General features: G+C 52.9%; 1 protein-coding gene across 1 annotated transcript; it reads right to left on the bottom strand.

Annotated features, from left to right (window-relative positions):
• Positions 1-1,995: 1,995 nt before the first annotated feature.
• On the bottom strand, positions 1,996-19,383 carry IGFBP5 (insulin like growth factor binding protein 5). Its single transcript, NM_001308603.2, is given in 4 exon segments — positions 1,996-2,737; positions 3,885-4,004; positions 4,656-4,885; positions 18,298-19,383. Coding segments are annotated over 4 exon segments (816 nt in total). The 5' UTR covers positions 18,632-19,383; the 3' UTR covers positions 1,996-2,605.
• Between the last annotated feature and the right edge of the window lie 5,511 nt (positions 19,384-24,894).

Below are 24,894 nucleotides of genomic sequence, written 5' to 3' on the forward strand. Positions count from 1 at the left end.
TTTTCTTATGGAGAATGGCTCCCCAGTATCCACTCGGCAGATCCCAGTTAGACGAGTGCTCAAGATCCAGAGAAAGAACGGCAGAAGGAAGATGAAGTGGGAAGGGTTTACGATACTGGCCTGAGATGTAGAAATGAGAGTCGGGGGCTCGGGGACAGTTGCACAGAGAGATGGGGCATGCCGACACAGCAGGCCAAGTAAGTCCTCAGGGCTGCCATCCCCATCGGGCCCTTTGTCCTATGAAGATTGACCGCTCTCCCATCCCCACCAGCTGTGTTGTTCAGGGGAGCGGGAGACGTCCCCCACGTTCCACGGCTGCGAGTTCTCCACTAGCTGAAATCTATGTGCTTCTTTGCTGTCTCTCTTCACTGCCCCAAGTTTCTTGTTGATGGTGGGCTCCACGGTGTCAAGCCATCAGGAAAGAGGGGAGACAGCTGTATTCACAGCGAGAAGGGGGCTCCTTTGTCAGTGTCCGAGCCTCCTTTCCTGGCAGGCCATCTCCAGCCTCAGGGGACAGCCCCAAGGCCACCCATTTAAGGAAAACAGTGGAAAGTGGGATTTTTCTTGGTTCAGCATCTGGCTGCCAAATGACAGCACCCCCAAATCCTCCATTCCCTGCTAGTCCTGGGCCTTTCTCCATCCTCCACCCCAGGGAGGGGCTGCCAGGACTGGCCAGAGTGGACGAAGAGCTTGAGAGACCCTCTGGCCTCAGTCCCTTGTTGCAGGGTGAAAGTGGGCATGTGAGCACATAGCCTTGTCCCTTCCAAAGCATGCCCAGTCTCTACTGATCCTCACTCCTGTCCAGCCGCTAAAGTCTAGGACCCACCTCAAGTTACTCGCCTTCCCTGGCTCAAGGCCTGGATTAAGTTCATTTCTCCATTACAACCTGCTCCCCCATTTTCCTCTCTCCTTCTTCGTGATTCCAGAGGGCTCACAGAGAGGGGAGCCGGGGAAGTTCCTCCTGGCTTTGTCTCCTTTCTGTTGCTTTGCTGCAAAGCTAGAAGGGAGCAGTCCGCCCCCTGATCCTGCAGCCCACTGACCCTCACTCCATCTGCTCTGGCCTGAACAATCACTTTTACTGTTTCCCTGTATTTAAAGCCTTTTTGCCTCCATCTCCTGCTTTGCCATCTCTCATTTCGGTCTCTCTCCTGCTCTGCCAGCATGAAGACTGAGAGAGAGGCTTTCAAAATGCAGGCTCTGTCCAGATGAAATGGAAAGGCTGGACAGGACCAGCGGGTCAAACCTGGACCTTGGGCTCGTTTGGTGTGGGGTCCAGGGACGGTGACTTCTGGAGGGTCTGAAGGCTCAAAGGGGATGTGCTGGGGAGCACGGTGGGTGCTCCGTTGAGTGCTCTCGTCTACCTGGCACAGGGGTTCACATGAACACACGTGCACAAGGGAAGTCATGAAAAACCCAACCTGTGTCCCACAGACGGCTGAGGGCAGCAAATCTGGTGCCCGGGGTTGTGTTAGAAGAATATGGGTTTTCCTGGTTTGCCCGGAATGAGGAAGCTCCTCAACGCCCCCATAGGAACTACTTTGAAAAGTTAATGCAAACCTTTGAAAGAAAGGGAGGAAGGAAGGAAACAAAGAGAAAGAGAATAGATTTATATGCCTATACGTGACTATATGGAGCCTTGTAGATAAATACAAGCCCACGTTTTTTTTTTCAGCCTATCCTCCCCCCAGAGGGTGTGCTGCTGCGAATTGAATGCAATGAGGTGCTGAAACCACACGCTTCGTTCTGCACGTAGTTTAGTTCCCCGGAAGAACCAGTCTTTCCACTGTTGGAGTGTGTGTTGATTTCTAAGTCTGCAGGGGTGTGCTATATGCACACATACTTCATATGGATGTACCCGCCTCGGAGAACCTGTCTGTCTCATATCACTCACTTATTAATTTGTTTTGTTTTGAGAGGGATGGAATGCGTTTTTGTTTTTATAAATTTGGGGGAGAGAGAACGCTCTGCTGGGGTGGCAGGACGGGAAGGACAGGGCTGGAGCCATACAGCTGCTGGCTGGAGGAGGAGACAGACCCGGGAGAGGCACCGACACCTTCATCTTTTCCTTGCTCCCCCTGTGACCCATCCAAACTGGGAAAACCCTAGGTGTGTCATCGAACGTCACATGTTGGGCCATCTTGTTTCCCCATCTCGGGCCAGGCTGGACAGCAAGGTGGAGCCATCCACGGCCCAGTGCACCTGCCTTCTCACCCACTTTCCTCTTCTCTTTTTCCAACTCTGTTTGTCTTTCCCTGTCTGTTACACATATGCTTACCTCTCTCTCCCTCTCCCGCTCCTTCTCTCTCTCTCTCTCTTTCTCTCTCTCATTCTTCCTCTCTTCCCTTCCCTGTTCATTCAACTTGCCTCGAAAAGAAAACCATTTTGTGGGGTGTCTCCTTAGCTTTCTGAATCTCCATTGTTGCCATTTTCCAAGTTGAGACCTTGCTAGAGATTCCGAGGTCCTCCGTTTCCTCAAATAGATAGATATATGTATTCTTTTCCCTTACATGAGATGAAATGAGTGGCGTCCTGGGGTGGAGGGAGGCTCTGGCTGGAGTTGGGGCTGGGGTGGGATGGGGCGAGGGAAAGGCGGGGAGGGGAGGCGTCACTCCACGTTGCTGCTGTCGAAGGTGTGGCACTGGAAGTCCCCATCGACGTACTCCATGCCGGGCAGCTTCATCCCGTACTTGTCCACGCACCAGCAGATGCCACGCTTGCGGCCGCGGGAAGGCTTGCACTGGGGTGGGGGGAGCGACAGGCGGTGAGGGCAGCTGTACCCCAGGATCCGCTCCTGCCTGGCCTTTATCTTCCCCACCCGGGACCAACTCTTGCCCCCAGAGAGTTGAGGGGCTGTACCCAACCCTGGGGGTCTGGCGTCCCCTCTGCATGGAGAGGGCCCTGGGGAAAATGCTAATTTGGGCAGTCTGCCCTCGGTGGGCTCCTACACCTCTTTTTTATGTCACCCATTCAGGGTCCTCCACCTTGGCATTCTCCAGAAAGCTACAGGATCTGATGATGATAATAATAATAATAATAATGATGATGATGATGATGATGATGCCAGGAGGCATAACTTGTACAGCTTTACCATGCACAAGACACTACTTCACACTTGTATATGGCAGGAGCTGATCAGGTGCTTTACAAGGATTGACCCATTATTCCTCACAGTCGTGTGAGATCACAGGTACAATTCTGCATTTGACATGAGAAACCGGAGGCAGAGACGTTGACTAACTGAGGAAAGAGCGCACACTGCTAGTATGTGCAGAACCAAGAGCTGACCCAAGGCCACCTGGCTCTTGAGCCCTGACTTAGATGAGGTCCCTGTGGAGCAGCAGGGACACCAGGAGGGGACTTGATAGAAACGCCACCTTCTCAGGGTCCACCCTGACCGAACACTCGGATGCGCTGGGGTGGGCCTGCAGCCAGTGTCTGAGCCAGGCCTTGGGATTCTGGTGCCCTGGGAGGTCTGAGAACCACTGCCTGAGGGCCTGGTCCCACTGCCACAGGCTGAGTCTCACTGGGTGACCAGCCATGGGGGTCCCCAAAGGGTAGGTGGGCTGTGAACGGGACACAAAATGATTCCAGGTGGCACGCGGTAAAAATACGTTCTAAAGTCTTATGTGTGCAATATTTATGTGTGTGTGCATCAGAAAATAACACATCAACATGGGATGGGAGAGTGACACAAAATTTCCTTTTAAAACGAATTCATGAAAACAAGGTGAATCATTAAATCCAGATGGTGGTACGAGCTTGGTTATTGGAGGGTCGGGAAACACTACTGCCAATGCCAGAGATCCTGGGCATTTAGAGGTAGAGGTTTTCTGGCAAGGGCATCCCAGGGGCCCTCTGGGCTTGCAGGCAGGGGCTGGGCGTACCTGCTTTCTCTTGTAGAATCCCTTGCGGTCGCAGTTGGGCAGGTACACGGCTCGGGGCACCATGCGCGGGCTGGCTTTGAGCTCCTGCAGCGAAGCCTCCATGTGTCGGCGGCAGGGGCCCTGTGTGTGGACGGGGGCATGAGAGGCGTGGCAGGTCTCAAGTGGAAACCACCTGCGTGCAGGACGCGTGGCCTAGGGGGCGGGGGCTAAACCATCTGCGGGAAAAGTGGCCGCTTTTTGTTGCAATAGTCGCTACCAAAGGTCCTTCCTCCCTCTCACCCATCATGCACCCTGGGTGTAGAAAGGATGCAGAACCTGCATTTGACCAGGTACGAAGGCGTGTTACCCCATTTGTCTTCCAGGCCACCCACCCTCAGCTCCTCCATTCTGCTGAGTAATTAAGTGCAGAGGTGGCTGTCTGGGGATGCTCTGGAGAATGTTCCGTCTCTGGCGAGGTGAGGACACAGCTTCAGGGCGTACACACACCTGGCGTGTGCTCGCTCTGGTGGGCTGGCACCTTCCTTGAGCACTGCCTCTCCTTTCCAGCCAGATAAGTCCTGGCTCCTGATAACTGCCAGCTCTGAGAATTCTCCTGAACCCCAAGCTGAGCTGCCATGGTCAGTGGTATGTCCATTCCTAGGTCTAGCCTAAGCACCTCCAGCTGCCACGAATGGTCATGTAGAGGCAGGGAAAGGTCAAAAGTCGGGGTTGGGGCAAAGTCTGCCCAGTGTGGATGCAGAAGGAGATGGGGAGAGAATCCTCAGGACTCACCTGCTCAGACTCCTGTCTCATTTCCGGCGCAGAAATGACCCGGGGGTGGGCAGTGTTCTCGGCTCCTCCCACGAACTTGGACTGGGTCAGCTTCTTCCTGCGATCCTTCTTCACTGCCTCGGCCTTCAGCTCGGAGATGCGGGTGTGCTTGGGCCGGAAGACCTTGGGGGAGTAGGTCTCCTCTGCCATCTCGGAGGTGGTCGGCTCCTCATGTTCCCTGGAGTCTCTGTCTGCGGGGGGCAAGGAGGGAGGATGCAGATCAGCCTTTGGGGGCTGAGACCCCACCGTGCAGGGCTCCAGGCTGGGAGGTTTGGGTGAGGAGACCGGGTTTCCGCCCTCCTGGGGCTGACCGGAGGGGGGGAAAGCAGAGAAGTAAGGCAGAAGAGCGAACGCTCATGTAAGTGGTGGGAAGTTGCCGGCACACGACTGGAGTCCAGAAGAGCGAGTCTAGGAAGCCTTCATGGAGTGGGAGGGTCTTGAAAAAGGAGGGAGAGGACATTCTGGGGGCTGGAAGGGGGCATGGAGGAGGGGCCCATGGGAGAGCTCACGCTGTGGTAAGGGGCTTGCTTGCTGGGGGGCTGGCTATGTGGATGAGGCAGTGGCTGCAGGTGGGGCTGCCATGTCAGAACACAACCTACAGTTCCAGGCTGTTGGAGGAAAACAGGGGACAGCCACGCAGGGACAAGAAAGGCCTCTTGTGAGGTATTTGTGCCTTCAGAACTGCTGCAGTTGAGATATATTAGGACTTGGGAAACCAGGGGCAGGAGGGTCCTGGGGGTCTGGACTAGCAGGGTGGTGGGGGCCACCATGAAGGGCAGGAGGAGGACAGAGCCAGAAATGTGGGGCCTAGCGGGGAGCAGTGCTGGTGGGCGAGGGGACACTGAACCCTGAGGCTTGGCTCCCTGCTCTGGCCCAGAGCCGGCTCTGTGCTCTGGGCCCTGGGAGGCTGGAACATAACCCAGCTCCAGGCCAAGAGAGGCCGACAGCTGGCTGGGGCAGGCGCAGTTATATATAGGAGTGACATGGTGACAGTCTATACTTAGCTGACTTATGACCTTTAAAGAAGTAGGACTTTGTTCATTTATTTGTTGATCTGTTCATTCTACCCTCCCGGCCTTTTCTTGGTCCACAGATCTCCATTCAATTGTTATTTCACAGGCGCCCTGCCAGCCTCGGCAGACCCACAGTGCAGTGGTCTTGGGTTGCTTTTCCCAGGTGACGAGGGTGTGGCCAGGATGCCCACATGAGACCAAGGACAGGGCAGTGCGGTGGGGGCAGGGAGGCCCTTGTCTATATTGCCCTCTTTCCTTTTCAAATTCTAGAAAAAGGACATAGGGCTTTGGGACGACCCCATATGACTCAAAACGGGTGAAGGAAAATCTGTTCTCCATCCGTTCCCGCAATCTAGGCTACCCAGGAGCCGTGATGGCAAGGTGTCGGGGACGGAAAACAGAAGGAGAGCATTCCACGGAGGTGGGGATGAGAGGGGCAGGGAGAGAGCAGCTCGGGAGCAGACACTGTTCTGTGTCCCAAGCAGGAGCTCTCATCTCAGCCCAGGGGAAGCTCGCTGTGTGCCAAGGGAGGCACTGGGAGACCTGGCCTCACCCTGTCGGGGCGGCAGGTGGCAGGAAGCGCGCGAGCACCTGTCTGTCTCGCGGCTGGGGATTTGTCAAATTTAACTGAATAGGGATCTGATCATTAAGGGCCTGGGAGGGAAGCTCCCCGGCCTGCAGTGTTCTGGGTGGTCAGGTGATATAGGAATGTAACCACAGGCCAGGAAGAGAAGAGGTCCCCGGAGAGGAGATGATGGGCAGAAAGCAAATAGCATAGCCGCACGCAGGATCTCCCTGCACCCAGTTCAGCAGCAGACGTGCCAGCCCCCACCTTTAGCAGCCCACTCCACTCCCCTGCCGCCGGGTCTGGACTCAGGGCCTGACTCGACTCTGCCAAACCTGCTGTGTTGACTAATCCACACAGTGACGTGCCTGGGGGCTGGGATGTAGCCTTCTAGACCATATTAGCTAAAGGAGTGATGTTTCGGGGCAAATCAAATTTTCTTGGTTGTGGGATGAGCTAGAATTGGGGTGGGATGCAGGGAAGAGCCAAGCTGGTTTGGGGAGCTCTGTACAAATTGAAAGGCTAGGGCTCTGTTGTCTAGTAACTAGGGCCCAAACCTGAGGCTCAGGACTGGGGGAGGAGGGGTGAGGAGAGGAAAAGCTAACTATGGCTGCTGGGCCCATCTTACTGAGTGACTTGGGACACTTCACTCCACCTCTCTGGGTGTCACCAAGCATTCTAATCCTCAAAAAGCAGGTGACTAGAAGGGTAGAGCAGAGGGCAAGAGAAGGTTGGCACTGAGAAGCTGGGAGCATTTTGGGGGGGCATGGCCACACCCCTTCCCAATCAAGATTGTAACCAGATGATGTGAGGGGGGGAGGGCGAGAGGGCTGGGTGCTGACCAGGGCACGGGAGAAGGATGAGCAGCTCCCTCAGGGGCATCTGTGGAGCGGGCCTCCAGGAATCACCTCTTCAAGGGGAGAGCCCAGGACGCTGCCCACCCCGGCGGCTGGCTGTACCAGCTCCTGGGATCCTTCCAGTAGACTATCTAGTCCATGCCCGTGTCCAAGCCGAAATGAGTACCTATGCCATCCCAGGGGAACTCGTCCTAGTTCTTAAAGACATCTGGGATGCATGTGCCACCCATCCTCCTCTGGTCACCTGTTTTGGGGGGGCCTCTCTGTCCCTTTGGTCAGAGGGTGTCATTTCACCTCTCTCTGGCCTTGGTGGACATGGAAGCTTGTTGGCTCCTGGCCCGCCGTGTATGAACAGCTCTTCTCAAGACTCTTCACTTTTGAGGACTTTTTCTAAGAGCGCTGTGGGCCGCCCTTAACCTTGAGTCTCCCTTCTGGGAAGAGGATGGGGATGTCAACAATGGTTCGATAGACTTTGGGGCAAATTTATGTGACCTCTCTTAGTGTCTTCTCTGAAAGTGTTGGGGCCAAGCAGTGATGCTCCTGGAAGACGGAGTGCAGATCCCTGTATCTTCTTTAAGGAACTCAAACACATTCGCAAGCCCTCTCCCCTTCCCCCAGCCTCACCTCGCCGGGACTTCAGGCACATTGTCCCTAGTTTGCTGGTTCTTTGGCTGCTTCTGAAGGGCAGGCTTAAAGTTTTGATGTGTCTCCTAGGTTTTGGAGCCACTTAACCCCATGGGACCTGTTACTTAGGTAGCAGGGGAGTCGAGTGTCAAAGACACTAATCAGGGTCTTGTGGCACCTGTGGGCTCCAGAGACACAGCGGAAACGTGGAGCGGAGCCAGGGCAGAGCCACGAAGATTAAAGGGCTGGAAAGGAAGAGGGGAGCTGGATGCCAGCGCCAGCTAGCCCTGTGCAGCTGCTTTGAGGCCGAGTCATAAATAGGCTTTCAGTTCTGGAAAGGTTTAAGTTTTAGATAAGACAAGAAGGCACAAGCAGCCTGGCAGCTCCTGAGCTATTTCGTCAAGAGGCAATGGGCCGGGGCTGCAGAAGGGCTTCAGGCGGGATATAAGGGAGGACTTCCTGGTGAAGCTGCCCCGCACGTGAACAGCAATGGAGGGAGCTTAGCGCAGTGGGTTCTAGAAGCTGTTGGACAAACAGGTCAATACCTCCATACGGCCAGTAGAGGGCAGGGGAGACTGATGGCCACACAACATGTCCCCGGTACTTATTTCTAGGGACTGTAAGCCATTTCAGAGTCTGGAATTTGTGTGCCTCTCTCACTACTTCTCTGACAACCATCCAAACCCTCTCCTTCCCTCTGTGTGTCTGCAGCATGCAGAGGGAGAGAGATGGACAAGTGAGGACTGGAAAGGACCCATGCGAGGGGGACGGTGGAGGAGGCAGATGTGGCAGCTGGAGGGGAAGGGGCGAGGCTTATCTGCACATAACTCCCTGCTGTTTCTTTAATCTGCAACTGAAAAGTGATCAGGGTTAGAAAAGAAACCCACCGGAGCCTTCCTTCCTTCCTGTCTCTAGGCATCACTTTGAAAGGATTCTGCAGAGGACGGGAAATGCGTGCTGCTCAGTACTGTTCCCTCCTCTGGGAAGCTGGGGAGGCAGAGTCCTTTAATTTCCTGTGATCTTATCCAATGACCAAGGAAGTGAGGGCTATGATATTGTCCTGATATTTACCTTTGTGGTAGGCTCTGATTCTGTTCTGACTTCTACCCTAGTCCCGTCAGCCAGCTCAGACCCTCCTTCATTCACATGGTGCTGCCTGTTCACACTGGTGCGGCAACATGAACCAAGACGCATGTGGGAACACAGGCCCTCCCTGTGACAACATGAACACCTGCTGAGGACCACGCCATTCTGCAAACACAGAGCGGCTCTGGGTGCAGGCTTGGCTGCTGTGGACCCAGAGCATCCTCAGGTGGGTAGTGCTGTTCACAGCACAGGTGCACAGTGCGCTTTCCCTGCCTGAGCCCCCACTGTCTCCACCCCTCCCTCTTGCCGCTGCTGTCCTCTCATAGGGGAGGATGGTTTAGCAACAGAACCAGGCACTTTCTCATCCCACTCTGTTCCCAGGTCACAGTGACTGGACGGGTCCAGTTGGGGACCTGCTGTTCCCTGCAAGCCATCCTTCCATTTGGAGCCCTTGATCACATCCTGGCCCCATTCACAGCCTGGGCCCAGGCTGGTGCTAGCCTCCCACTCTGTCTTGACTTCATAATCAAACTTAAGAGAAACCTGAGGTGGCCTTGATATTGGGATTTACTTCCGGAAACTGAGGTGTACTTGGAATTCACAGCTCAGGGAGGAGGCAGGGCTTTGCCAGGCCACCTGGACCTGGAGAGAGGAAAGTCTCCTTTTCCAGTCAGAAAACAGGATGGGTTTGCCCCGTGTCTCCTCTACAAGGAATGAAGAGGGGAGCCGGGTTTCCTCTGGCTCTCCTTCTGGCTCCCTCTGTGGAATTTAAACAGTCAACGTTTTGAGGGAAGAGCTGTGTTGTCATTTCCTCTCCAGTGTGTAGTATTCAATAAATAATCTTTAAATGGAGAGATGCATGGATCTGCTCAAGAGACAGAGAGAATTGGGTCTCGAAGCATTTCTGTCACATAAGCTGGGGCATGTTAGACCTCAGGATGCCCTGAGAGGTCATTCCACTCATGCCCCTGACTTCAAGCATAATAACTGCCCAGAGGGAGCAAGGAGGCAGGAGGAGGAGGCTGCAGGGGTGGGAGAGAAGTAGGCGTCCCCAGGATTTCCTGGGTTTCTTTGGCCTAAGGCTGCACTGTCCAGTACAGTAGCTACTAGCCACATGGGGCCATTTAAACTAATAAATATGAAATCAAATTATAAATTCAGCTCCTCAGTGGCTCTAGGTACATTTCAAGTGCTCCAGAGCCACTGTGGCTAGTGGCTACTGTGTTGGACAACACAGATATAGAATATTTCTATCATTGCAGACAATTCTACTGGACAGCACTGGTTGAGGACGCTGATTCATATCTGGGTGTGCCTAGGTGCTCAGTGCCCCCTCCCCACCTTGCCGTTTCCTAGCCAGCCTGCAGCCTCCTGCTCTTCGCTACATGAGGCTTATGGGAGAATGATGGATCAGCAGCTCCCTATTTAAAAACCCTGAGACGTCTCAGTCTCCCGGAGTCTGATGGGCTCCCAGCTGTGGATGCCAAACGACTCCGTCACACTGTGTGTGGGTGCCTTTGCAAGGAGAGAGGGGACAGGGCTGCAGGGAGGGGCTGTGGAGCCTGCCCGGGGAGCTGCAACGTCCCTCCTCCCACTGCTCCATCCCTGACCAGTGACTGCCTTGCCCCAGTCTCTCTTGGAAGACACTGTTTTCTTTTCCTCTGTGGTCAGTAACAGACGTGCATGTTCTGGGCTCTTTTTAACCTGAATTATGGGCTGAGAAGGAAAGGAGTCTGACTTTCCAAGAGGAAAACAAACTCAAACAACCATCAGCTGAAGGAACAGTGGCAAGAAGGGAGGCGTTGCAAGAAGACACTGGAGGGGAGTCTTGCTGACTAGGGGTGAGTGGCAGAGGCGGGGAGCAGATTCAGAGTCAATGACTGGATGCTGAGGGCAATAGGCTTACCCCATGGAGCTCCATCACAGCCCTGAGCCCATTTCAGGCCAGGAGAACTAATGTGGGCAGGTGCGCTAAACCAAAAGGCAAAGTCAGCCGGCGCAGGCATGTAACATCTCTATCCTGAGCAGAGAAGTAAAGATGCCATATGGCCAAACGGGCAACCACTCCGAATCGGGAGCCAGACTCTTCACCCCTCAGTCACCCTTCCTGGAGGAAGGTGGGGCTGCTACCACTGGTTCAATAAACCTCGGCGCAGAGTTACACGGACCTCTCCTAATCTCTTCCTCCCTCTCTTTGCTTTGGTTTTCTCCTCTGAGTTATGGGGAGGATGATGCCAGCCCCTTCTCCACAGGGTCATCATGAGGATTACGAGAGTTGATGTGTGCTAATTAACTCTCAGCACAGGTCTCTGCTGCCTCTGACTTCCCTAGTTCCAATCGCCAACTCAAAATCTGGTGACAGGTGTCTACTTTCAGAGCACAAGGTCTGAGGCTCCCGGGACTGCAGACAGGTCTGCTGGAAAGCGATGGCTCTCCGTGTCTCCAGGAGGCTGGCTGCCACAACTAGTCCCCACTTAGAGAGCTCCCCCCCGGGAGTTCCTCCCTGTGTAATCCCCTTCCTTCACGCTGCATTACGGCACCAGCTCTCCCTCCCAAAAGGTGGGGAGAGAAAAGGCGGAGATGTGGCAGGTAAGAAGTTGGTGATGCTCCCCTGGAATGAAAGGTGGGGGTCCCGCTCTCACATCTCCCACTGTCCAGGGACCAGAGGTAAAGAAGGGTCTCCCTCATTTTTTTTTTTTCCTGGGGAAATTAGGATTCAGGGCCATGACTCTGGTGCACATTTCTTCATCCCTGGGAGGCAGCTGGTGATAAATTTACCCATAAGAAAGACACACTTTGCACACCTCCCAAGATGAGTATTTCCAGTCTGTCTAGGGCTGGGGAAGGTGGAGCATGCTCAGTAGAAACGTCTCTATCTGTTCCCCGTACACACCCCAAACCAGGAGGTAATGGAGGGGCCAGGTGGGGAGCAGCCTCTGAATAGAGGAAGGGGAGCTGAGGAGGGGGAGGACGCCCCTGGCTGTTTCTCTGGCCTGGCAACACTTCCACTTGTGGTTCATCACAGCCCATTCAGAATATGATGCCTAGGAGCTGCATTCCCCGCAAAGTCCTGCAAAACCAGAAGGGGGCAGCAGGGAGCACACGGCTGGAACTTCTGCTTTTCTTCCCCCGCCCCCCCCCCCCCCCCACCAGGTCCCCTTAAGAAGAGAGACTTGCCAGGGGTCAAACAGGGGAGCTGTGTCCTGCCTGGCTATCAAGGCTCAGACATTTTTTCCTTTTCGACTCTTTGTGGGCAGGAGAGAGTGGAGACAGATTCACTTCTCAGGTTCTCAGGTGAGGGAGGGCTCGCTTGTGGCCACTAGCCACGTGTGGCTACTGATGCTTGAAATGAGGCTAGTGGAACTAAATTTTAAAATTCATTTCATTTAAATTAATTTAAATTTAAAACCGATTTTTGAGTATGTTTGGAAAAACTGGGTCTACGAATTTACTTTTCAACTGTAAATTTTATGAAACCTAGAAATCCAGACCAGGTACTTCCAATGAAAATTTAGGGTCTGAATTGAGATGTGCTGTAAGTGTAAAATACACATCAGATTTCAAGATTTAATACGGAAGAAAGTAAAATATCTCATTATAATTATTTTGAGTATATGTTGAAATGGTAATATTTTGACTATGTTGAATGAAAATATATGATTAGAATTAATTTCACCAGGTTCCTTTTCTATCTTTTTCAAAAATGTGGCAACCCAAAAACTTGAAGTTACACAGGTGGCCTGTAGTCTATTTCAACCGGTCAGTGCTGCTTTAAAGGGTCTGGAGGGACCGTCGTTGTCACTGGGGTGACAGAGGCACTGCGGTTCTGATGGTGCAATGTAAGTGGTTCAGGACACCTGGAGCCCACACAGAACATCTTTGCAAACCAGCAGAGGGCCTATGAGGCTGGGTTTCGAGAGCAAACTCAGTCTGGGCCTTGCTCAGGACTTGGCAAGGGGATGAGCCAGATCTGATGGTTTAGGCTGAAGGATCAAAAGGAAGATAACTCATCTACTTTAAAACTCCCCGAGAGCTCACCTGGCAGGTCTACCCTATTGGGAAGAGGGACTTATCTTAGCAGCCTCCTTCTTGAGCATCCCCCAGGTGAGGATGTATTAGGAAGGCTTCAGGCATTCCTTAGACCAACTGAAATCCCCAGGCCCCTCGCCTCTCCTCCAGAGAGATCTCCCACATACCTGCATATGTTCAAAAACCAGGCGGCCCTCTTGTTCTCTTCCTTATCAACTTCTGTGGTTTTCTCTCTTTTCTCCTGATGCAGAAATCCCCCAACCATTCCCTCATCCCACCCTACCCAACCTGAGCTCAGATCCCTTTCCCTTGCCGGGCTTCATGAAAGGCCTGTGTGGTGGAGGCTGGTTGCCATGGGAACAGGCCACTTCTGTGCGTGTTGTCCTTAGAGATGTCGGACCACTGCACAGCCGAGGGCCAGAGAGGGCCCGCCTGCCTTCCCACATCAGGAGAGCCCCCTGTCATTCAGGAAATGAGGTTTGGCACAGGGACCTGAGGTCTGGGCTGAACACTGCCTCTTTCCACTCTCCTTGCCCCATCCCTCTGCTATCCCAAACCACTGGCCTAGCCAGCCTTGTTTGCAAGACTGTGTAGAAAAAGGGACAGAATAGAATGTGCCTGTAAATAAGCGGGGTGTTGCATTCTCCATTTTGGGGACACTTCATTCCCCTAGAATGGAGCACTCCCAAGTTCTGAGCTTTTCCTCCATCTTTACAACCCTCACCATGGGAGGGTGGCATTGGGCAGTGTCTGCTGAAGGCCTCACTGCAGGTTAGGCGAGGCCCCAGCCAGAGCCCTAGTGACAGGGACACAAGCCAGGAGCAGTGGATGGAGTCCAAGGACCAGAGAGGAAGAGCTGGGTTCTAGCCCCGGTTCTGCTGCTAACCCTGTGACTAATTTTGGGCAAGTGACTTGCATTCTGCGTATCAGAGTCCACATCTGTAAGATGAAGGCCTCGATGGCAAGGATGGCTGGGGGCTCCCTCCAGCTTTAGCATCTTCGGCCAGCACCCAGACAACTACTGGAGAGAAGCTAGGACCGGGCTAAGCTGGGCGGCCAGGCAGGAAAGGCCACTTCGCCTATCATACAGGTTTCCAGTCATTCCTCTGGATTTATACCAAAAAACCCTGACATCATAACAAATCAGAGAAAGAAATGAAACTGGAGACAAAAGTGGGGGGTTCTCTGGATATGGGGGAGAGAGGAGGAGAAGCCTAGAACTGGCTTCCTTGTTTATTTGCTTATTGATTTTTGCAACTACGTAATACATCTTAGCGTTTTGGAAAACATATCCAGATTGCAATTTAAGGCTGGCCTCTGGGGACTGCAACTTTTGGACCAACTGTAACAAAAATGCAAAATGAAAACTTAAACAAAACCCTCCACACTGCCTCTTTGTCTCTCCCAGCAACCCTTCTCCCGCCCTCATTGGTACCTGGTCCGTTTATAGCGTTCTTCCAGTTTCTGGACGCAGTGGGTCTGGAGTTGGTGATCCCGTCTCCAAAGTTTTATTTTCCACACATTAAATAACTCAGAGTTGCAAAGGAATTGCTCAGGTACAAAGTAAAAACTTTAGACAAAAATCACCTTCCTTTCCCCCTAGCATCCCCCCCCCCCCCGGCCCCCCTTAAGAGGACCAGGGTTTCTGCTGGGATTCCTGCTCCCATGCCCTTTGCTGTAACCCCCACAGTGACCTCTGGCTCCTAGGTCAGCCCGGTCGTCCCTCTGCAGCTGCAAATCCACCTGCCTGCTCAAATCCAACCCCAGCCCCAGGACTAACTCGAGCGGCACTGACTTAAAACTCAAGCCCCCAGGGGATGCCTTGGTAGGGGGGAGGGGGAGGGGGGAGCGGGAGGGAGGGGGGAGCGGGAGGGAGGGATAAGAAAGAGTAAAAAAGAAACGGAAAGAAAATGAGGTCTCACTGTGGCCAGCTGTGCTTGCACTTCCAGTCTGAGCTGACACAGCAGAAGGGTGGGGGGAGGACGGCAAGAAAGCTCAAGTTAAAAGCAGCATCTCTAGCCGTCCCAACTCCCATTTTGGTTGGCTCAGGGCGCAGCCAGCCTCTCAAAGACTCGTTTCAAAGGGAGGGGGCGCGCGCGGGTGGGAAAGCCATCTGGCTCCTTCAGTTTTCCATAGTCTTGTTCAACCCAGACACAAATTTGGCCAATAAACCTAACTCTGGAACTTGACTTCAACATGGCATTTGGACCAGGCGTGGCGTGGATGCCAGGCTGACGGAAGCCAAACCCCTCCAAGAAGCAAAGGCTGAATTCATTTTTATTGAGGGATTTTTTTTTTCTTTCCCAGAAGCATACTTTCTGTCCTTCTTTCTCTCTTATTTCTCAGTGACGGAACTGAAACCCAGAAAGCGCTTCTTCCTGCATCCCAAATTCAATGGCTCACAGGCACAGGAGAGATCACCCAGACCCGGGCAAGTCTGCGCGCCGCCCTCCCGCCCAAGAAGCCACAAGGCTCCTTTGCCAAACAATGCGCAGGGCAGAGCCCGGTCCTTCCTCGACTCGACCCAGCTCACCGATATTTATTGAACTGGGTCCAATAAATAACTCCCGTCTCCCGCCTTCCTCCAGCCTCGCACACACTGCCCTGTGTTTCTGTATCTATCTTCGCCCCTGAACTCGCCCAAATGAAATGCACGGCGCGGCGCGCTCCCGCGCCGGGCTCGCGGGCGGACTCCCGGTTGCTCAGCAACGCGCGCAGCAAAACGCCAGGCTCCGCCCGCCCGCCCGCTCTTCCTCCAGCAGCTCTGGCCGCCCGCCGCCGCGCTCTGCTCAGCTCCCCATTTCAGATTCTAGAAAGGCACTTTTTTTTTTGCTTAAAAATATCTATCTACCTACATATCTATCTATCTATCTCTTTATAGACATACGTGTTAAAAGATACATGTGTATATATATATACATGTATACGTATATCATCTATATCTGTATTTGTATGTATATGACAATCGCGAGAGGGAGGGCAAATGCAAGTTCGCCCTGCTGACTTTGGTAGGGGGCATAGAGGATGTTGCGGAGCAGGAATTTTGGCCAAAGGAGCTAAAACGCTCCTTCCTTTCTCTGTTCATTTTCCTCTCTGCACCATGTCCAACTTTTTGGGGACCCACCCAACGGTTTTCGAGCTTAGAGAGGCTCCAGCCAGGAGCGCCCACTCCCATCCCGTCGGTCCAGGAGGAAGGCGTCAGCTCCAGCCACCGGTGGAGCGCAGCCATCCCGCGACTGCGGTCGGTCAGGCACCTGCCTAAGGCGGGGTGGAGTCGGTGAGAAGAGCTGGAGCGGGGTGGGGGCGGGGCAGGGAGGCTGCTATGTGTTGGCTCAGAGGCTCCTTGAAGGTGGGGGTTGAGGAAGAGGCTGCAGAGAAGTCTAAAGGGCATCTTACTTGGGGCAAAAAGCCGGCGTGTGTGTGTGTGTGTGTGTATGTGTGTAGCGGGTTGAACTGGAAAGTTGGATGCGCCAATTTGCTCTCTCAGCAATTGCGCGCGCGCGTGCGCCCTGTGAGCACTCCCTCCACACCAACCGCATCACAGCAACCACACACTTGGGCAAATAAAAGTGGGGCCAGAGTGCGGCTGAGTGATACCGTGCATACTTTCGATGTGACCAGATTGTCATCCAGAGCGCTCCCTTCCAAGCCAGGAAATCGATTCATACCTTTTTACCCTGGTGCTAAGCTTTCCCAAATCCACATCCCCCGAGATGAAGGCGGGCGGGACTGCCTTTGACAAGTGGCTCTTAATAAAAATAACTCCACAAGCCAGCCTCTGGGGCCTCCGGGGCCTGCACGTTGCCCTCTGTCCCTATTTTGCAGGCTGCAATCCGGAGAGCGACTACCTCTTGCAAAGCTGGAGGGGCGGCCGCCAGCGACAGGGAAAACCTGCAGGAATTGCGGGGATCCAGGTGGAATCCGGAAAAACTCTCCTGCCTCTTCTCAAGTGCCAGCGCACTCCTTTCCTACATTATAGAGTCTGGTTTGCAGTTAGGAAAACTCATGTTGGGGTGCTTGTAATGGAAGGGGATAGGAGGGAGGGAGGGCATTGTCCCAGCAAGAAACCACACAGAATGAACATTATTTAGCCAACCCTTTCGGAGAGGATCAATCACCAGGCTGACGTCTCAGAATCCAGACTTTAGTGCATAGTCCATTAAAACTTTAAAAAAAAAAATTAAGATTAAGTAACTCCGAGAAGAAACCCAGTCTGAAGGGGGCAGAACTGTTCTGAGTGAGCAGGTAGCTCGGTCAACCTTTTAAACCCGACTCTCGGCACCGAGAATTTGGGGGCGGGGCAATCTGGGGGCGGGGCAATCTGGGGGCGGGGCTACTTGGAGGCTGAGGGGAGGCTCCGGGTGCGTGGCTTTTCCGTCTCCGCCCCCTGGCTTTTGCATTCTGTGTTTCCAGGGCCCTCCTTGCGTTTACGCCACACCCACTTGTGGTCTGGTTTGAGAGATTGGGGTGGGGGTGGGGATTAGCACTGGCGGAGAAATGATGTCTGAATTTCACATCCCTTCTTGCCTCCCAACCCTATATCCACCTTTCTTCCTAAGTGAAATCTGAATTGGGGCGGGGAAAAAGAAATTAGATTCAGTCACGAACACCCAGCACCGGATCACCAAACCCCTCCTTCTATCCCTTCCCCCATGACCCCTCTCCCCACAGCCCCCGCCCCCGCCAAGCGTACCTCAAGTAGTCTTTCCCTTCATGGGAGGAAAAAGGTATTTTGCGTTTTAATACGTTTTACCATCTACCACAATCAATCATACTAAGTCAAGAGCACTGGGTGTGCACGCGGGAGGGGCGTCAAAGCCCCCACCCAAAAGGCGTGAGCTCCCAAGGGTGCGTGCGTGCGTGTGCGTGCGTGTGTATGTCGGAGCAGACGGATACAAACGTCAGGAGGGACTGGTAGGGGGCAGGGGCTGGGAAGGACGAAGGTGGACTGAGCACGGAAGGCTGGTCACGCCTCTCCAAGTCCCCAGTTAAAGCAATATTTTAACAAAAGAGATTTTTTTCAAGTTCAGGGAAAAAAGGTATTGGGTGGGTGGGGAGAGGTGGAGGAGGGGGTTGATAATGTAACATGCACCCTTCCAGACCAGAGACTGAGTACCTGGGTATTTGGACCTTAAGACCGAGTAGGAGCTGAGAGTCTGTATTCAGGCGAGGGGGAGGGGTGCGGTGGAGTAAGGTGGGGGCAGGGGCGAGGAGAAGGAACGAAAACCGCGAGAGGCTTGGCTAGACAGCAGCCCAGGGCAGCTGGATGAGCCAGGGCTCCAGTTCCGAAGGGCAAGGACCCTCCCCGCCCTCCTCCCGGGCTGCACCCCCGCTCTAAGCCACTTGCTGGACACAGCGCGCGGAGCCAGCCTGTCCCGTGTCCCCCGCCCGTGCGCCGTGTAACCGCCTGGCACACTGAGCGCGCTCACCGATCTTGGCTTGCTCGCGGTAGCTCTTTTCGTTGAGGCAAACCCCGCGGCCGTGCAGCAGGGCGTGCAGCGGCTTCTCCTCGTCCTGCCGGGGGAGGCAGCGCAGCCCCTGGGCGCAACGCTCCGTGTAGACGCCGCACGACTGCCCCTCGGCCAGGGCGCAAGTCATGCAGCAGCCACAGCCCGGCTCCTTGACCAGCTCGCAGCCCAGGGGGCTCGGGGGGCACATGGAGAGGGCTTTCTCGTCGCAGGGCTCGCAGTGCACGAAGGAGCCCAGGCTCTGGGCTGGCCCCGCAAAGGCGGCCAGCAGCAGGAGGACCGCGGTGAGCACCATCTTCTCCGAGTCTCCCCCGTTACCTTGGGGCGGGGCAGGAGAGCGAGAGTGCAGGGAGAAAGGGGCCAAGAGGGCGCCCGGGGAAATTTCTTGTTAAAAAAAATTTCTGGCAGGTAGAGCAGGTGCCCTCCCCCAGACAATGGCAAAATGTGGGGAGAGACGGAGGGCTGCGGTGCCTGCAAGCAAGCCCCAACTGCAAGGATTAAAGACTTGCAACAGGTTGGGGGGAAAAGAGCAGCGCCAGGTGCACGCGGAGGGAGTGGAGGCTGGAGAGACAAGCCCTCAAGCCGGAGCTGGTCAGAACTGCAGAGGGGAAAAAGCCAAAAATTGTTCACCTCAAAGCAACCACCGGAATAATGAGCTCGGAGGCTGTGGAGGAGAATGGGGTGGGGGGAGAAAAATGGATTTGTCTTCAAAAATTTTGTTTAAGATCTAAAGTACACCCTGCTCCTTTCTAACCCTCAGCTGCCAGCGGCGCGCGGCTGCCGCGGAACAGGTAAGAGGCGGCGGCTGAAGCCGCGAGGGTGGGGGAGAATGTCGAAATCGAGAAATTAAAAAAAAAAAAGCCCCGAATCCAAAATTCTAACACCTCTTTGCTCCCACTCTGCCACCACCTCTTCGAGATTCGTAGGTTCTGCGTGAAGCCCGGAGAAGGGTGCAAACGGAGGAGGGGGTTATTAAAAGGAGCAGAAAAAAGGAAAAACCCCACACCGCTTTGCAGCTCTTTCCTAGCTCTTTTCCCCGGCAGAAGTTTCCAAAGAGACTACGGGCTCCGGTCGAGCAGGCGCTTTTAAATAGACGGCCCCTGGCTGCCAGCCAGTTTGTAGCTGCAATTTGAGCTCCCCAACACCCAACCCAGGCAAGGATGCCAAGGAGCTTTGCAGTACAAACTCACACGGGGTGGGGGTGGGGAGAGGCCTTCGAGACACACGGGGGGCTCCCCTTTGCTCCCTGAACCGCGCCCCCCTCCGCCGGAATGTAAGAAAGGGGCTGGGGGGAGGGGTTGAGGTGGGGGGCGCAATTGGAAGAGAGAGTTCTTCGGAGCACACTGGGCACAATGAGGAGTAACTCGGTCTCTCCCTCCCTCCCACCCCTTAACTAGCCAAAGCCCAGGCTGGAGGGAGAAGCGTGTTCTTATTAGCCACCTGGATATACCCAGTGCCCAAGAAATTCTTCCCAAACTTTGAGAAAGAGCTGTCTGCTAGGGTCTAGGTTACTGTGTAAGGGTGTGTGTGTGTGTGTGTGTGTGCACGTGCATGTGTTCGGGGGGCAAAGTGTTAGTATAGGATGGCCAGCAATGCGTGATGAGCTGAATTAAAAAGAAAGAAAAAAAGAAAAACTGGATTTTTCCTCCAAAAGCCTGGGTAAGGGGATTTAATCAAGGGTGTTTCTGTTGCTGGTGGAATGGCTGTCTTTGGTCATATGGGCAAGAAGTGGCCACTTTCCTTCAACTACGGCATTGCCCAAGGAAGCTGTGTGTGTGTGTGTGTGTGTGTGATCTGTGCTATGTACTTGCAGGCAGGGACAGTCACACGGCAGCACTTTAGGAGCAGTGGGTTACAGAGACTGGCACTTTGGAGGAAATGCTAGGTCTGAAAATCTTGCCTGGCAGCTCAACATGTCCCGAGGGGTGGTTTTCAGACCAAGGAAGGCAGAATGGAATGATACTTTCCCTCCGTGTTCTTTTAAAGGGGCATTTCCATTGCTAGGGCCACATCTTTGGAGGGGATGGGTGACTGGCCAGAGGGGCCCCTTGTTATAAGGTTAACTGGCACACACACGGACGCACATCCTGGGAATAGGAGCTGACAGGGCCATGGGGCTTGCTCTGAAGTGATTGTGACCAGGAGCATTCTTGTCCCATTTGAAACCTCAGATGATCCTTTCAGACACCGTGGACTCCTTCTTCCCTTAGTGAAATAAATGAAAGAGAGCTAAGGCTTAAGGTAGCTGGTGGTTTTATTGTTTTCTGAAATGGACAGGGATGGGCTGTGGACTTCATAACCAGGTGGGAGAGAAATGACGATTCGTTGCCACCCCATTTGGGAGAAGGTGGGAGGACTGTGACCCCTTTTACATCTCCCTTCCTCCCTTTGGAAGTGCTCTGACTTTCCTTTGGAGAAGGGGCTGCATTTCATGAAGTTTGCCACTAGACTGCACCCTTATCTATGATAAGAATTCTTTCCCCAGGGCTGCTTCTAAGCAAATAGTTATTTCTCTTGCTGGTTTGGTTCAGGAGTGTCTCCTCTGTGTTGTTAACATCCTGAGATCCTGATTTCTCTTCTCACTTAGCTATTTGCTGAAAGGCACATTTGAAAACAAGGCCAAAGTTTGAAGTTGTGCCTTTTTGTCTGAATTGCAGGGGGGGTTTTAGATGTTGGCTGGGAGAAGGAGGAGGAGCTATGTGTACCGATTAAAAAAAAAGACAGCCACGCCTGTTCCATTGCTTCTCCCCTCTGTGGGGGCTTCGTAAGGTAGAGGGAAAATTAATATTCAAAAACTGGGTTGCAAGGTCTGAGGAGCGAGGGAGATGGTGTGTTATTTTCCCTTTTGTGTCAAGTTCAGACTAGACAAGTGGCCGAATGGCGTGCGCTGTGTGTTCCGCCCCTGCGCCTATTTCTGCACCGTGCACCGCCGGCTCCAGCCGTGCTGGTAGCATTTCAGATGAATGGGGAAATTGTGGTGCTCCTTCCAGAGAAACATGAGTTGCCTGGTCCCAGCCACCCTCTATTCTGAGAGAGACGACCTCCAGTGACACGTCTTTTTGTCTAGCCGACTTCCAGTGGCTGGAAAATAAAATGTGTGAGGACAGGTATGGGGAAGAGGAGGGTGATTCATCGAGAAGACGGAAAGGGTAGAGAGAAGGAAGGAGGAGGTTGGGGCGAGAGCTGGTCCTTGGGGTAGGGCGGGGGAGGGGGCCATGACAGAGGGTGGGCTGCACGTCTGTGAATGTCAGGTGATCATTCCATATCTCCACTTAGTGATGGGCTTATGTCCTGAGGGCTGGGAGCTGGCTGATGGGCGGGGAGCTGCTGTCCCAGGGACTTCGGAAGCCTCCCTGGGGGGGGCGTGAGAGAAGGCAGTCTCAGTAGGCTGGAGTTGTCTCTAGTGGTTTGTTTCAGAGATGGGGGCCTGGCTGGATAGTTTTGCTTCTAAGGGTCCATACTTCATGTGTGACAGTGGGCGGGGAAGGTTTGGATGTTGGATTATGGGATGCCTGGGAGCCCGTCTTGATGCCATTTCTCCCTCCATTCTGAAGTCCTAGATCTGTTCACAATCACCTTCAGGAGATTGCCTCTGGAAAAAAATAATTTGTCTCAATGAATTTCGTTGGGAGGGGCTCATGTCTTCGTGCTGGATGCGGATGCCAGCGGCCAGGCCCCGTTCCCTCCTTCGAGCTGACTTGCTTGCACCGCCCCGAGCTTCCCAACTCTGGCATCGTCCAGTTTTGATGCCTTTTGACCACGTCTTTCTTGCAGAAGTAAGAAGTTAAATATTATCCATGTGTGTCTGGTTCCCCAGAGATCGCCCCTCCCCATTCCTTTAAAAGATTAACTACATATCAAAACGAAATTTCAAGAAGTGCAACTGAGCACGAGGTTTGTGCTTTTATGTGGACAATTTTTCAAAGGGTGCATAGCATTTTGGTTTTATAAAGCTTGACTCCTTTCCTCTGATCCTTTTTCTTTGTAAATTTCTAAGTGTTTTTTAGGCAAGGGTGACACTGATAACATGGTTTGGGAAAGATAGCCTTTTAATAGGACATGAAATATCTTGGGCTCCTCTGGTTGGAAAGGGAAAACGCCAGCTAAGGGTCTTGGCTTCATTCACTCCTATGCATTGCTCTCACCACTCTCTCAGACAGGTTTTCCTAAACCATCCCCACGGTGGGCAATGATCCTCTTTTAAAGACCTTATGAGATTGACACCAGTCCCTTTCCCAGAGGCCAGCACACATCAGGCATCCTGGTGCAGCTGGTTCTGCTCCAAAACTAAGGTAAAATGACCTTCAAGAAATAAAGTACCCAGTGGCTCAGGTCCCTCCCCAGATAATGGAAGTTCAGCAAGATTGAGGTCTGTGCAGAAGAGTGGCTTAAGGCAGCTTTGTTGTAGTGACATGGCTGAAGGCTAGGTGGCAGAATAGATACATCATTTAAAACACGCCTCCTTTCGAGAAGGGAAAGAAGCAGGCACAGGGGAAGTCTAACAACAGGGATGAGGAGTGGGAGAAGCAGAAGTGTTGGGGGGGGGGGTGAGGTGGGCCACATCAACACCCCGTAGGTCGGCAGTGCGCCGCCCCAGCCTGGGCGCTGCCCTTTGGCTGCGACAGCGCCGATCCAGCTGGAGGTGGGAGGTCCTCCAAGCCCCCGGCAGCTATAATCATGATCACTTTACCTTGGAGACGAGGTGCGGCCAGGTCAGAACTTGATTACTTTGGGTTTGTCAAAGAAAGCCCTAAAGCTGCCGTGATGAATAGTTTGAATGTGGTCTTCAGCCAAAGTGCATAAAAAAATGTCCTTTTTAAATTTTAAAATGCTAATTATGGTCTATTTCAAACATTCAAAGAGCAGAAGATAATATAACAGATATCCTGCACTCACCACACACGTTTAACACATGTGAACATTTGCCATCCATGTTGGAGATTTTGTTAAAAAGAAATACAGTGTCACAGAGAGCCGCTCACCTCCTGCTCCAGTCCGTCTTGTTTTTCCTGCGCGGAGGTAGCACCCTCCTGAAATGGCTTTGTGTCCTTTCTGCAGAATGTTTTTCTAGGTTTTATATGAAGTTTCTTGTACGGCAGAGTCAGGACAATTTTGAGGGTGAAACCATCTGCTGGTTTAGAGTGAATTTGTAGTGGTGCTTGCTCTGGTGGCAATTTAATTAGAATCTAAATTGACCCGAGGGCTGACTTTTGAAGGAGCTGGAGCCAGCTACGACTCACGGTGATTTATATTTCTATGTGAGCAATGTATAAGTTAATAGTTTTAAAAATTGATGTTTAGGAGGCTTCCGGAGCCATTCCAGCGAGAGATGGCGGAATAGAGAGAGTGCCATAAATCCAGCTCCTGGTTGGAGGCCTGCTGTCTCCTTGGATCACGGGATCTGCACGGCCCCAGAGCTGTGTTTGAATTTTGGAAAAATGAGATTAACTAGGGAAAGTGATCGATTGCTAGCTGAAAGACAGTGTTGGTAGATCCAGGTCTAAGAAGGATAAAGATGGACCAGGTAGGGAAGATGGAATCACTTGGGATAGGAGGAAAGAGGAAGAGTGTTAACTCCTGGAGCGAGTTTAATATAATGCACTAGAGCATCGAAAAGTCCAAATAAAATCACAGCGCTGGGTTGGAATCCAGGCTTCATCACAGCAGGAGAGCGAGAAGCCTAAGGGCTAGGTTACCACTGTTAGCCCGTAGGGCAAATTTGTGTAAATTAGGAAAAAATGCCCTTCCTCGAGATACTTTACTTCTATTTGTCCGAAAATTGTTAGAAAATACAGATTTTGTTAAAACAAGAAATTTACTACCCCTTCCAGGCAATTGTCATAATGAATGTATATATCTATGATGTCTGCTATATGAAGAGTGCCATTTAGACGGAGCTCTAACTATGCAGTGCCCAACCTGCACAGCTGTATGTGGTGGCCCTGGTTGGAAGAGTTGAGCCTGGTTTCCAAACCATGAGGAAACACTGCTTTTCTACCAATGTGGAAAGGATCGGCCCAGTGACATGGTTTGATTCATTACTAGGGTTGAAGCATGGGCTTAAGCCCCTACAAAGGTGCTGACTCTGGCCATGTTCTCAGCTGGGCCAATCTACACCTTTGTGCCATTCCTTAGAAAACCCATGGTTTTCCATGCCCCTGTGTCTTTGCACAAACGGTTCATTCAGACAGTAATGCCTTTCCCCTCAGGGTTGACCAGTGAACTCCTTGTCATCATTAAAGATGCAGAAGAAGTCACAGCTACTTTAGAAGGTTTCCTGACTCCCCTGTGTGATTTCCTAAGGGCACCTAGCTGGGTAGCAGCATTTATCCCACGTGGGCCTCTCTGTCCCCAGTGGCGAAATGGGGGAATAGTATAGCCTACCCCATAGGTGGTTGTGAGCCTTGAATGAGGCAGTGGCCCTTGCTAGTGCCCAATCAATATTACCTGTTGGGGCCCTCTCTTCCCATTAGATTGAATGTCTCGGAGGCCCAAGGTCTTAATTCATCTCGGTATCTTACTTTTGCTTTTTCTACTTTCCCTACCTCTTGGCCATGA

The sequence above is a fragment of the Equus caballus genome, chromosome 6 (genome assembly GCF_041296265.1).
Source record: "Equus caballus isolate H_3958 breed thoroughbred chromosome 6, TB-T2T, whole genome shotgun sequence".
Taxonomy (NCBI): Eukaryota; Metazoa; Chordata; class Mammalia; order Perissodactyla; family Equidae; genus Equus; species Equus caballus.